The 13,448-nt window shown below is 44.4% G+C and overlaps 1 protein-coding gene across 4 annotated transcripts in view; it reads left to right on the top strand.

Moving 5' to 3' along the window:
- DYRK4 (dual specificity tyrosine phosphorylation regulated kinase 4) overlaps positions 1-13,448 on the top strand; it is a 246,022-nt gene that overhangs the window by 35,989 nt on the left and 196,585 nt on the right. For 3 of the 4 annotated variants that reach the window (XM_029597287.1, XM_029597285.1, XM_029597286.1), the window contains exon 2: positions 537-698. The exons of the other annotated variant lie outside the window; for it this stretch is intronic. In XM_029597287.1, the coding sequence (XP_029453147.1) occupies positions 621-698 (78 nt within the window). In that variant the 5' untranslated portion in view covers positions 537-620. The remainder of the gene's footprint in view (positions 1-536; positions 699-13,448) is intronic. 4 annotated transcript variants of the gene reach the window in all.

Genomic DNA, 13,448 nt, shown 5'->3' with positions numbered 1-13,448 from the left:
TCCCTTCCATGCCACCAGAGTCGGGGACGGGCGTGGAGATGGAGAAGGAGAAAGGGAAGAGAGCAAGAGGGGAGCGAGATGGAAAGAGAAAAGGAGAAAGAACGGGAGAGAGAGATGAAAAAGGAAGTAAGAGGAAGTTGACCCAGAGGAGAAGGATAATGAGAAAGGGGAGACTGAGAGCAGGAGGTGGAGAGTGGGAAAGGGGAGCAGGATGGAGTTGAGCAGAAGAGCAGAAGAACAGTGTGTGTGTGTGTGTGTGTGTGAGGCGGGGGAGGGGGGGAGGGAAGGGCAAAAAGGAGAATAGTAGGGTGTTAGGGGATCAGGGAGAGGATCAAGAGGGGAAGGAAAGGGAGGAGGAGACTGAGGTAGGGAGCAGGAGGAAGGGATGAGGTAAAGAGCTCTGGTGAGCTTTCTATTAGATGGAGTCCTGGCTGCCGAACCTGCCGTAGGGTGAAGCAGAACATGGACAGTAAACGTTAAGGCTTCAAGGGGAAGGGAGAAAGAAAACGGAATGAAAAGCCAATGCACTGCTGTAGGAAGGAGAGAGAGAGGACTGAAACGGAGAAGGAAGAGCCAGGAAGACGATCAGAGGCAGCTGAGCCACAAGAGGACGAGAGGGGATGGCAGCAAAGCTGGACCAGAGAGCAAGAAAAACGAGAGACAAGTGGAACCAGAGAATAAAGGCAGATACAGCAAAGGTTGGAAAACTATTTTAATTTTATAAAAGAGAATAATAGTAGGTAACTAGCTAATGTCAAATTTCCTGAGACCCTGCTCAATCTACCGAGGCCTCCACTTATCTCCCACATGTGCACCATTGGGTAAATCTGCAGGAGATAGCTGCTAGCCCTGATAGCTTGAATAGGTTCCCTAATATTTTTGTGCTAATAAAATGTACACAGTGTGCTTCTCGGGGATTTGGAAACTGCCTTTTTGTGAGACTGAATTGCTAGCATGTTCCCCTTGCGAGAGCCCCTCAGGCCCTGTGTGTACTGGGTTATGCTGTCTGCACATTTGGAGCGAGCGTCCCAGATCTGCCCAGTAAAATCCTTGTATATGCACTGTTATAACTGTGGGCAGTGTTTCTTCCCCACTGACCTTGGGCATTTTGGGTTCTGATGCACTTTCTTCCGTACCTGGTCTTTCAGCCTAGTCAATACCTGCCCCAGTCCCACGCACTACTGCCATTTATGATTGGGTGGGGAGGGGAGGAAGAGTCTGAAGCTGAGGCTTCATGAGCCTTCATATATATACATTATGGAGTTTTTTCTCGAATTAGGACCCACCCTCTGAGCCAGAGTTAAAATAATGGCGCCCATAGGCAGAGTACTTGGGGTAGGGGGATTTTGCCCTGGAAATCAGGGAGCAGTGGGGGAGTTCCAGGTTTTGGGGGCCTTCAGAATTTGACATCCTAGGCACATGCCTATGTTGCCTGTGCCTGTCTGCCCCCCTCTATGGCCCAGCCATTGGCATGATGCCAGATCTTAGTAGGGAGCCACAACTGCAGCCCTCTTGTGAACCTGGTGCATATACAATCTGAATACCAGCTCTAGGGTCGCTCTTATGTAATGACTAAGATTCCTTTCCTTCAAGCCTTGACTGGAAAGGAGCAGAGGAAGCAGGGTCCAGGAGTCAAATCCATACTGCACTGCACTAGACCTCTGAATCAGAAGGTGGTGCGAATTCTCTATCTGATGCATTGGAAAGATCCTAATATTCCCAAGGTTTTCTGTGCAGGCAGTATCTCAAGAGAGAGAAATCCTAGTGGTTCCTCCCTTGTTTCTGATATCAGAAGCACTGAGGAGTCCCTTGTTTTCCAGGAATCTTCCAAGGATTCAGATGATGGATTGGGACAGCCATTCTTCGAAAGGGCTCAGTGCTTCATTGAGTCCTGTACGAGCTCTGTTGGAAGGAAAGTCATCATGGCTTTCTAGAAACCTGAGTCTTGACTACTGATAGCCCTAAGAAATCTTTGCTTAGTATGGAGACTAAGGACAGCAAGATATTTCCAGTTAACCCACCACCATTTATAGAGTGGCTCATTAAGAAGGCCTCCAACTAAACCTCCCGTTTCAGTTTCTCCTGAAGAGGGATGTGAAAGGTTCTTTGATCTGGTGGATGATTAGATAAGCCTAGACAGAGCCAATAGCCTGCCAGATGGCTACAGAAGTGAACCTCTGCAGGTTGGGAGACACCTTCATAAGAACATAAGTGCCATGCTGGGTAAGATCAAGGCCCATCGAGCCCAGCTTCGTGCCTCCAACAGTGGCCTGACTGGGTCACAAGTAGCCAGCAGATCCCCAATAGTTGGCTTTCCCAAGTCTACCTGTCTAATAACCGGTTATGGATGTTTCCTTCAGGAACTTGTCCAACCCTCTGTTGAACCCCACTATGTTAGTTGCCTTGACCACGTCCTCTGGCAACGGATTCCATAGCTTGACTGTGCTCTGAGTGAAAAAATGCATCAAGTATCAGAGGACTTGGGTCTCCATAAGACTACTCCCTACACATGAATGGCCTGGAAATGCATGCTTTGTCTTTGGGGGTTTGACAGGTTTGGAAGATGAATTGTTTAAAGAAAGTAATCTGTAAATATAATAAATCGAATGTGAGAATCAGATCAATTAATATAGTGATGGCAAAGAAGTGGTGCAAGGAGTGCAGAAAATGACCCAAGAATTATTCAAGGTGCCAAGATGGGCAGAACCAAATCTGCTCACTTTGACAGAACATCATGTCATGGGACATCTGAAGCTGAGCAGAACAGCTCTGGCCCCAGGGGGATTAGAGCTCAAGATGGAGCTCAAGATGGTTTCTGTACTCAGAGGGGCACCCCTGTCATGGATCCGATGGCATCAGCCTACAGTACGAAGCTCCTGAAGGTTTTTCAGATACTTCAGGGATGACAGGCTGATGGACATGGATGCCCTTGCCCAAATTTGGAAAATAAATCACCTCTGTGGGCAATGCTCCCTTGAGAGCTGTCAAAGATAAAAGTCTTGCAAAGCAGAGGTGGTGGGACCGGTCCCGCAGACTGAGATGGACTTCCTGGATCTGAAGCCGGAAGAGCCTCTGGGATTGCCAGAAATTACAAGGTTCCACTTTTCATCCCAAAGTCTGGACGTTGTGACGCAAGGCCTGAGATCCCTGGACTGCTCTGATAGTGTCAGGCCAGGTATAGTGCCAGCAAGATAGACTTGGACTAAGGACATCTAGATTGCTCAGTGCTGGGGTGTAGGACCTCAGCCGGTTGTAGATTTTATTTCAGGGCCTAGAGTTAGGCCTGAATGTTGATAGACTGAGGATCCATCAGAGCTGAAGGTAATTCTTCATCTTCCTACTTGGACGTGCTGAGGATTTTGGGGCTTTTCGTTGTTGAAGGCAGGACCTCCATGGGGTTTGAATATTGCATTAAATGCTCTTTTGTGGAGCCTTCATTTGAACCTTCAAGTTCAACTTCTCCTTATTTTCTGACATTTAGGGAGTATTTTTGGTTGGAGTTTGCTCAGACAGGAAAGTGAGTGAACTGAAATCTCCATCCTCTGTGTCACCTTTTCTGCATTTTTTTCCAGCCTGGATGATGTTGAGAACTTCTCCAGATTTTGTTAGTAAGGTTAATTCTTCTTTTTACATTAACCAATAAATAGTTTTGACCACTTTATATCCAAAGCCCCAAAATCTCAAGTGTCAGGCTTGTCCTGAGTTACTTAAAGCAGCATTTCCCAACCTCTGCAGGCCCAAAGCTCACCTATATTAACAAAAATGTGGTGTGGCACAGACGTCTCCATGGAACAGGCAGTGTGGTCAAAAGTATCATAGAAACATGATGGCAGCAAAAGGCTATCTGGCCCATTTATTCTGCCCAGCCACCCAATTAATTTAGCATTATAATTCCCATTGCCTCCCTGCATTTATCCCATGTTTTCTTGAATTCAAAATCTGTTTTTGTCTTCACCAGAGTTTGTTCCATGCATTCATCACCCTTTCTGTACAGAAATATTTCCTAAGATGACCTCATCCCATGACCCCTCATTCTAGAGCCTCCTTTCTGTTGAAAGAAGCTCGCCTTCTGTGCGTGGAAACCTGTGTAATTATTTAAATGTCTCCATCATATCTCCCCATCTTGCCTTTCCTCCAGGGAGTACACTTATCCTTTATAATGAAGACCACTGACCATGTTAGTAGCCCCCTCTGGAGCGACTCCATCCTGTTTATATCCTTTTGAAGGTGGGGTCTCCAGAACTGTACTCAGTATTCCCAGTGAGGTCTCACCAGGGACCTGTACAGGGGCAGTGTAACCTCCCTTTTTCTGCCAACAATTCCTCTCCCTTTGCAATTGAGCATCTTCCTGGCTGCATAGGGAGAGGAGCTAGGGAAAGACTGAAAGCCCCTCCAGTCTGTCTTCCAAATTTTAAAACAGAGAGAGGAGAGAGACACACACATGAAGCCACTGGAATGGAACATCTCCCTCTATATACAAGTATAGGAGAAAGTGTGATGCAGCCAGCTAGGTCAGTTACCTTGGCTGACACATGTGGCTGCCGGAGCTCCTTCACTGCTGCTGCTCCCAACACTCAAAGTGAGTCATATTCAGTGCTCAGTGCACACTCTCACTGCCTCATTCATCCTAAAGATAAGGCAGAACATGGAAGGACTCAACAGATGAGGCTCAGTAAGTGGAAGATGAGGAGGCGCTGTGTGCACCGCGTGTGCTGCACAATGCACGGCCCAGCTATCCGTGCCCTGCACGCTGCCTGGTAATTACTACGCTCCACGGTTCATGCCGCAGCCAGGAACAGGCGGCGTACATGACTACACGACTTCTCAGAAAGGAGATCCTACACATGTAGGAGCCACCACTGGTGTTTCTTGTTGCTGCGAGGTGCTGAGTGCAGAGCTAGGTGCGGGCCTGGATCTGAGCATCATCAAGCAATGATGACTTTTCCATGGCACAACTGATCAGGTCTGATGGCACACTGGTTAAGAAACTCTTACATAACCCAGAGCCTTTCTATTCTAGGTTTAACAGAAAGTTTATTGTTAAACAGCCAAGGTTACAGGAACAGTACACAAGTTATCTTCACTTTTAGAGATTTCAGTATAAACTACAGATTCCTGCAGGACATGGAGCAGGAACAGTATACGGTCCCTAATAACAAGTGCAAATACATCAAGACAGAATCAGTTCACAGTACTCACAACAGTTCCACTTCCTGGTGAACATATAAAGAGTGATACCAGGGTCTCTTCCTTTGCAAAATGTGCCTTTATTACTATCACTGTGGCCCAGGAGCTAGGGCTCCTGTCTTTTGCCCAGCAGGCCCCCCGATTCAAGACCCAAGACCTTTTGTCCTTATTTAAAGAGGTGAAACGTCGTTCTGTGGCCCTCAAGAGGGTTTCACATATTACGTGGCAAAGAGAAAGCTCTTCAGGAAATGTGAGCAGTTACCCATCTTGTATGACGCTGGTGAGAAGGGTCCACCAGCTCCAGATGGATTGGATCTCATATCAGTGACGTATAAGAAAAGCCGACAGAAATCTGAGTTTCCTCTGACCATTGCAGCTAGAGCAGTCTCCTCATCATGTACAACGGCTTTAAAGCCCCCATGGAAGAGGCGCAAAGCTGCAAGGCGGAGTGCAGGTCACATCTTCAAAAACCACTGCAGAGAGAATGCGCGGACATCAGCCAACACTGCAGGTGGGAGTTTTCCTTACTGTCAATTCCCATAGCAGTCAGGACCGACCCGCTCATAAATGTTTTGGGTCGGTACAGGATCTGTTGGTCTTGTTACACTTCCTGAGCATTCAGTAGCCCAAAGATGCCGACTGTTGTATAAGTTAATAAGAGTACAGATAGATAACATGTATAATTCAGATTTATGGAGCTTCCGAGGCTGCAGGTGGGACAGGGACCTCAGAAACAAAAAATATTAGTCAAAAGGGGAGAAAAAGCAGAAATGGGGCACTTCAAGGTCTGGGTGGTTTGTCTTGGGGTCCTAGGGTTCAGGCTTTTAAGAATAGTTACAAAGAAGTCAACCTTAGAAGCTCTGCTCAACGTTGTGTCTGCAGTTTCCAAGGGAGGAAGTGGGAGATTTCTAAGTAGGTAGGGTCTGTGGGGAGGAGTCTTCTGGAGCCATCTGACAACAGTTGCATGGCATTTGTGCCTTGGTCACTGTGTGTTGTGCTCCAAAAATGGGAAATGCATTGATTGGTTTCATCTCCTTAAGGTCTATTCTCAGTATCCCACTAAAAATTGTTCCTTAACAATTAAAGTGTGTTTTTCAGGGGATACACAAAGACGCACATTTTTTTTTTACAAATTTCCCACAGTTGAGCTCGTGTTTTCATGTGTAAAATATGCTTCAGAAGATTGTCTGGCCTCTGTGCTTTCTACCCATGACTGAGAAAAGGAGCAGGGGACATCAGTTGACTAAGTCTACATTGGCAGATGCCATTTTCTCTCTGTCATTTTTTTAGAGACTCTTACACTAGTATACTGATAAACCAGCTAAGAAAGCACTATATTGACTTTACTGATGTTAGGGGGATGCATGTAATGATTGGCATGTGAGTGAGCCCTTTGTAGTTGATGCAGCATCGTAGGCGAGCCTACAAGGCCTCTGCCGACGGGAGGTGAATGCGCCTTGTATTGAAAAAGGCTGGCGCTTCACCTATTCCAGCCATCTCCCCCCACAGGTTGAACCCTTGAGTTCTGATGGCCGGCAGGTGGATCCCTAGGGTGGAAGAAAAGGCAAGAGTCCAAGGGCATGCCACAGTCAGGACAGGCAGCAAGCCGGATGCACCGGGAGAGGCAAGAGTCAGGGCAAGCAGCAAGCAAACATGGTCAGGTCCAAAGCAAGAGGTCAGGAGCAGGCAGCAGACACTCGTGGTCAGGTGCAAAGCAAGAGGTCAGTATCCAGAAGTCAGGCCAAGGATACATGAGGACAAACAGAGGACATTGGATGAGACAGACTAGCAAAACAAAACGAGAGAAGACGAGGCTGACAAGGCTGGAGAATCAGGAAACAGGAAACACTGAAATAGCAGGAATGCAGGATAACCAGGAGTGCTGTAAACAATGTTCCCTCTAAGGATTGGGTTGCTGTTTGCAAAAATGTTTGGTTTCATTATCCTGTGATTATTATTTCTTTGATGCAAAAAGCCTATCAATTTTATACTCACAGCAACCCAATCCTTAGAGAGAACATTGGAGCAGCATGCACACAAACCTAACACACTTGCATATTCTCTCTCATACTCTTTCACGCGCATATATGTTCATTCTCACAAGCACACGCACACACTCTCGTTCACTCCCCAGATTCTCATGCACACTTACACAGTTCTCCTCCTTTTCCACATACACACTCATCTCAGTAACTGCAAACCCTTCACCGCCAAACACTATCAGAAGTAACACAAACAGCAGCAGCCTTATCTATGACTCGGTAGCAATGTAAATATTATAATGTGCCTAGAACACTAATACACCACCTACTGAGGTTAACAAAACAAAGCCCTAGAGAAAAACAAATGCCAGCAGAAATACTGCACCTCATTTACACACGCAGAACACAGACAGAGCCTCACCTGATACAGAATAAGGGAAGCAGAAATACTGCACCTGTTATACTCGCAGAACACAGACAGAGCCTTACCTAATGCAGAATAAGGGAAGCAGAAATACTGCACCTGTTATACTCGCAGAACACAGACAGAGCCTCACCTGATACAGAATAAGGGAAGCAGAAATACTGCACCTGTTATACTCGCAGAACACAGACAGAGCCTTACCTGATACAGAATAAGGGAAGCAGAAATACTGCACCTGTTATACTCGCAGAACACAGACAGAGCCTTACCTGATACAGAATAAGGGAAGCAGAAATACTGTACCTGTTATACTCGCAGAACACAGACAGAGCCTTATCTAATGCAGAATAAGGGAAGCAGAAATACTGCACCTGTTATACTCGCAGAACACAGACAGAGCCTCACCTGATACAGAATAAGGGAAGCAGAAATACTGCACCTGTTATACTCGCAGAACACAGACAGATCCTTACCTGATACAGAATAAGGGAAGCAGAAATACTGCACCTGTTATACTCGCAGAACACCAGACAGAGCCTTACCTGATACAGAATAAGGGAAGCAGAAATACTGCACCTGTTATACTCGCAGAACACAGACAGAGCCTTATCTAATGCAGAATAAGGGAAGCAGAAATACTGCACCTGTTATACTCGCAGAACACAGACAGAGCCTCACCTGATACAGAATAAGGGAAGCAGAAATACTGCACCTGTTATACTCGCAGAACACAGACAGAGCCTTATCTAATGCAGAATAAGGGAAGCAGAAATACTGCACCTGTTATACTCGCAGAACACAGACAGATCCTTACCTAATAGAGAATAAGGGAAGCAGAAATACTGCACCTCATTTACACACGCAGAACACAGACAGAGCCTCACCTGATACAGAATAAGGGAAGCAGAAATACTGCACCTGTTATACTCGCAGAACACAGACAGATCCTTACCTAATGCAGAATAAGGGAAGCAGAAATACTGCACCTCAGTCACAAACGCAGAACACAGACAGACCCTTACCTAATACAGAATAAGGGAAGCAGAAATACTGCACCTGTTATACTCGCAGAACACCAGACAGAGCCTTACCTAATGCAGAATAAGGGAAGCAGAAATACTGCACCTCAGTCACATACGCAGAACACAGACAGAGCCTTACCTAATACAGAATAAGGGAAGCAGAAATACTGCACCTGTTATACTCGCAGAACACAGACAGAGCCTTACCTAATACAGAATAAGGGAAGCAGAAATACTGCATCTGTTATACTCGCAGAACACAGACAGAGCCTTACCTAATACAGAATAAGGGAAGCAGAAATACTGCACCTGTTATACTCGCAGAACACAGACAGAGCCTTACCTGATACAGAATAAGGGAAGCAGAAATACTGCACCTGTTATACTCGCAGAACACAGACAGAGCCTTACCTAATACAGAATAAGGGAAGCAGAAATACTGCACCTGTTATACTCGCAGAACACCAGACAGAGCCTTACCTAATGCAGAATAAGGGAAGCAGAAATACTGCACCTCAGTCACATACGCAGAACACAGACAGAGCCTTACCTAATACTGAATAAGGGAAGCAGAAATACTGCACCTGTTATACTCGCAGAACACAGACAGAGCCTTACCTAATACAGAATAAGGGAAGCAGAAATACTGCATCTGTTATACTCGCAGAACACAGACAGAGCCTTACCTAATACAGAATAAAGGAAGCAGAAATACTGCACCTGTTATACTCGCAGAACACAGACAGAGCCTTACCTAATACAGAATAAGGGACTACAAATTAGGAACAGAAACATGTAGGCAAAAATAAAATGGAAAGCCCGAGAAACCAGACTCTGAACAGTGAAATATTGAAGAAAGAACAAAATACAAATATAGAATGCACATTCCCAACGAAAACATATGCCAATCACTAAAAATTCAAAATATATTTTTTTTACCTTTGTTGTCTGATCTTATTTTTCTAATCGGTTGATCCCAGGCTTTTTGTCCCATGTTTCCTTTCTCAGTCTCTTTTTTATTTTCTGTTTTTTTCATTCTCCACCTGTTTTCTTCCCTTCCTCTCTCCACCCACACCCACACACTGGCAGTCACATACACACATATATACACACATCCCCACACACAGGTTCTCACCCAGCCCTCCACACACACAGCCTCTCACCCACCCACCCCCATACACACCCAGACTCTAAACCCCTACATACATACATACAGTCTCTCTCACACACACACACACACACACACACACAACACCCATAGCATCTTACCCTCCCAGGTAGGGATTCACACTCCCCCACACACATACATAGCCTGACTCTCACATCCAGGTACTCATATACACACACAAACACACACACAAGCAGTCAGCCACAAACACTGGCAGTCACCACCCCACCACCTAGGCTCTCAGCCAGCCACACACGTATGCACAGAGCCTGTACCTCATCTCCGGCTGCCAGTGGGATGGGGTCCACTGGTCGCCTCTGCATCTTCTCTCACTCTCACTCTCTCTCTCTCTCTTCAGCTGCCACAGGAAAGGCTCTGTAATGGTCTGCCGAGTTGTGGGGTGGGTGGCAGCAGGAGTCGCATTTATCCGAACATCATCTCCTGCTGCGGTGGGGCTGATTTTGCGGTAAGATGCTGGGATGCTGGCCCTGTGGCAGCAGGAGATGGTGTCAGGATAAATGTGACTCCTGCCCTGGAGGAGTTGTAGGAAGGTGCGATGCCACTGATCGGATCCAGCAGGGGTTTGATTTATCCCTGCCTGATCTGATCCCTGCACGTGGGGCTAAAAGCTGTGCGCGGCAGGACACACGCGATCTTAGAGAGAACATGAGAGGCTTCTAAGAAAACTAAAAAGTCATGGGATAGGTGGCGATGTCCTTTCGTGGATTACAAACTGGTTAAAAGGCAGGAAACAGAGAGTAGGATTAAATGGTCAATTTTCTCAGTGGAAGAGAGTGGACTGTGGAGTGCCTCAGGGATCTGTACTGGGGCCCTTACTTTTCAATATATTTATAAATGATCTGGAAAGAAATACGATGAGTGAGATAATCAAATTTGCAGATGACACAAAATTATGCAGAGTAGTTAAATCACAAATGAAATTTCAGACCTATTAGTAAAAATTTGTAACCTATCATTAAAATCATCCGTTGTACCTGAAGACTGGTGGGTGGCCAATGTAACCCCAATATTTAAAAAGGGATCCAAGGGTGATCCGGGAAACTATAGACCGGTGAGCCTGACTTCAGTGCCGGGAGAAATCGTGGAAACTGTCATAAAGAATAAAATCACAAAACATTTAGATAGACATGGTTTGATGGGACACAGCCAACATGGATTTACCATTTCTTGGTATCAGAACCCTTTTTAGTAAGGACACCGAGAGATGCAGCCAACATAGATTATGAAATGGAAAAACTGGTAAATAATGTGGTAAATATATATATGGAAACAATAAACCACATATATTTGTAAATGCCACGTTTTTTGTATTTCAAATGGTAACCCTCATAAACAAGCAGAAAGCACAAACGTGAGGAAACGTTTTGTGTTTTGTTCATTTACAGATAATGCAATTCTTTCTTTGCAAAGTGTAACAATAAACTTGCTCGACAATTTTAATCTCGGGGTTAAACACTTGTTTTGTGTCCATGAAGCCACTTACTACCTCTAAAGAAACTTTTTATAAGGTATGCAAAAGACACTTATCCTTGAAGTAATGCTAGAGCATTAAATGTTGTCAGCTCTGCTCTGCCCGCCCGACACAGACTGTGTTTTGTAATCTTCGTCAGGGGCTGTTCTTAATGCTACAAAAGTAATAGAATGTTTTAGTATAATAATTCTGGTTTATACAAAAAAGAAGAATAAAGTAGCCTTTAAACAATCCATACGTGTCTTGAGTCAATAATTTTCCTTAATATATCAGCGTGGCTGTGGCGTTTTAAAGAGGATTCGCCATTTTGAAACTTACGTTTTTATAGCGTCAGGGAGACTATGTATTGACCAATCAGAAATGAAATAGAGAAAGCAGTGGACCAATAAGAAGATAAGGAGTCCATTTTTAAATGACAGCCATCCACTCTATGTTGTCATTCACACCCCGAGGGTGTTCCGTTGCCAAATTAGAAATCCACCTTTGTTCTTTGTAATTGAGCAGCCTTCGTGTGTCTCCACCTCTGTCATTTTTTGAAACGATGTCTATAATTGTCCAACGCAGTTGGGAGAAATCATGGTGAGCTGTCAAGCAGCATTTCACCAGTGGTGCCTCTAGGTTTTTTGTGTTCAATCGGCTTCTATTTATTTATTTATTTATTTAATTTTATATACCGGCAACCGTTTGCACATCGTGCCGGTTTACAAGTAACTTACAACAAAAGATATATAGGCGTAGCCTTTACAGAGAACGGTGTATAACATAAATGCAGTAACAGAATAAATAACTAAATAACTAAAGGGAGGGATGGAGGGGGGTAGTCGAGACAAATGGTTTGTAAATTCTGAGCAATGAACAGAGCCATATTGAATTTATTCTATATGGCTCTATATGGCTCTATATGTATTTATATCACCCAATGCAGTTGTCCATTTCTTTATGTGGGTCGCACTTCTAGGGCAATCAGAATTCGATTGCAGTTAGTCCAAAAGGCTTCTATGTTCCCGCAACCGAGTTCTAATTGCCCTAGAAGTGCGACCCACATAAAGCAACGGACAAAGTGATGGAGCACATATTGCACTCTCTACATGCTGTCTCCATTTTTCCACAATGTATTTTTTTGGGTCACATACATCGATGATCTTTTATTTTTTTGGACTTCTGACGTATTTCTTCTAAAAAAATGTTTGTACTGGTTGAATACTATAGACACTCATTTGAAATTCACATTCTAGTTTGATCATTTTCAAATACCTTTTTTGGATATTTTGATTTTCAAAGATGGCACACAAATTCAAACTACACTACATCGTAAACCTATCGATAGAAACAATTTATTAAGATACCAGAGTTTTCTCCTGAAGGCATTTAAACAGGGACTCCCTGTAAGGCAATATTTTCGCCTGCGCTGAATATGTTCATCTATGGAGGATTTCAAACATCAGGCTTCCATGATCGAGGTTATCCCCTCTCAGCGGTACGCACCGCATACAGAAGAGCTCTCTATTCCCCAAGAGAAGCCTTGCTCGAATATCAGATGAGGAAACCTTCGCCACAAGATGTATACGTGTTACAGCACACCAATCTGTCTCCGGCTATAGTCCAGGGCATCCGTCAACATTGGCATGTCCTCCAACTACATCCCATATTCAATGAGCAACCTCTAATTTCCTATCAAAGGGGATTTAACATCAAAAACCACATTGTATGAGAAGCTTTGCCTGTTATTATTAATCAATTTTTTAATCCATCACACACAGCATGTGGAGAATGCGATATATGTGCTCCATCACTTTGGAAGGGCATTTTTGGCAACATCTATCCACTAGCATTATTTACGAAAATAATTTTTCATCCAATTGCAATTCTGTCAATGTGGTTTATATCACCCAATGCAGTTGTCCATTTCTTTATGTGGGTCGCACTTCTAGGGCAATCAGAATTCGATTGCAGTTAGTCCAAAATGCTACCGCTTGTTTACTCTACAATGTACCATTCAGAGAGCATATCACCCCGGTTCTACAACATCTACACTGGTTACCTATATCTTACCGTATCACATATAAAATACTTAACATTATACACAAACTTTTATATAATATAAATTCAATATGGCTCTGTTCATTGCTCAGAATTTACAAACCAACAAGACAATTAAGATCAATGGATAAAT

Source organism: Rhinatrema bivittatum, chromosome 4, assembly GCF_901001135.1.
Source record: "Rhinatrema bivittatum chromosome 4, aRhiBiv1.1, whole genome shotgun sequence".
Lineage (NCBI taxonomy): Eukaryota > Metazoa > Chordata > Amphibia > Gymnophiona > Rhinatrematidae > Rhinatrema > Rhinatrema bivittatum.
The sequence above is the reverse complement of the archived record's forward strand: the minus strand, read 5'-3'. Positions and strand labels throughout refer to the sequence as shown.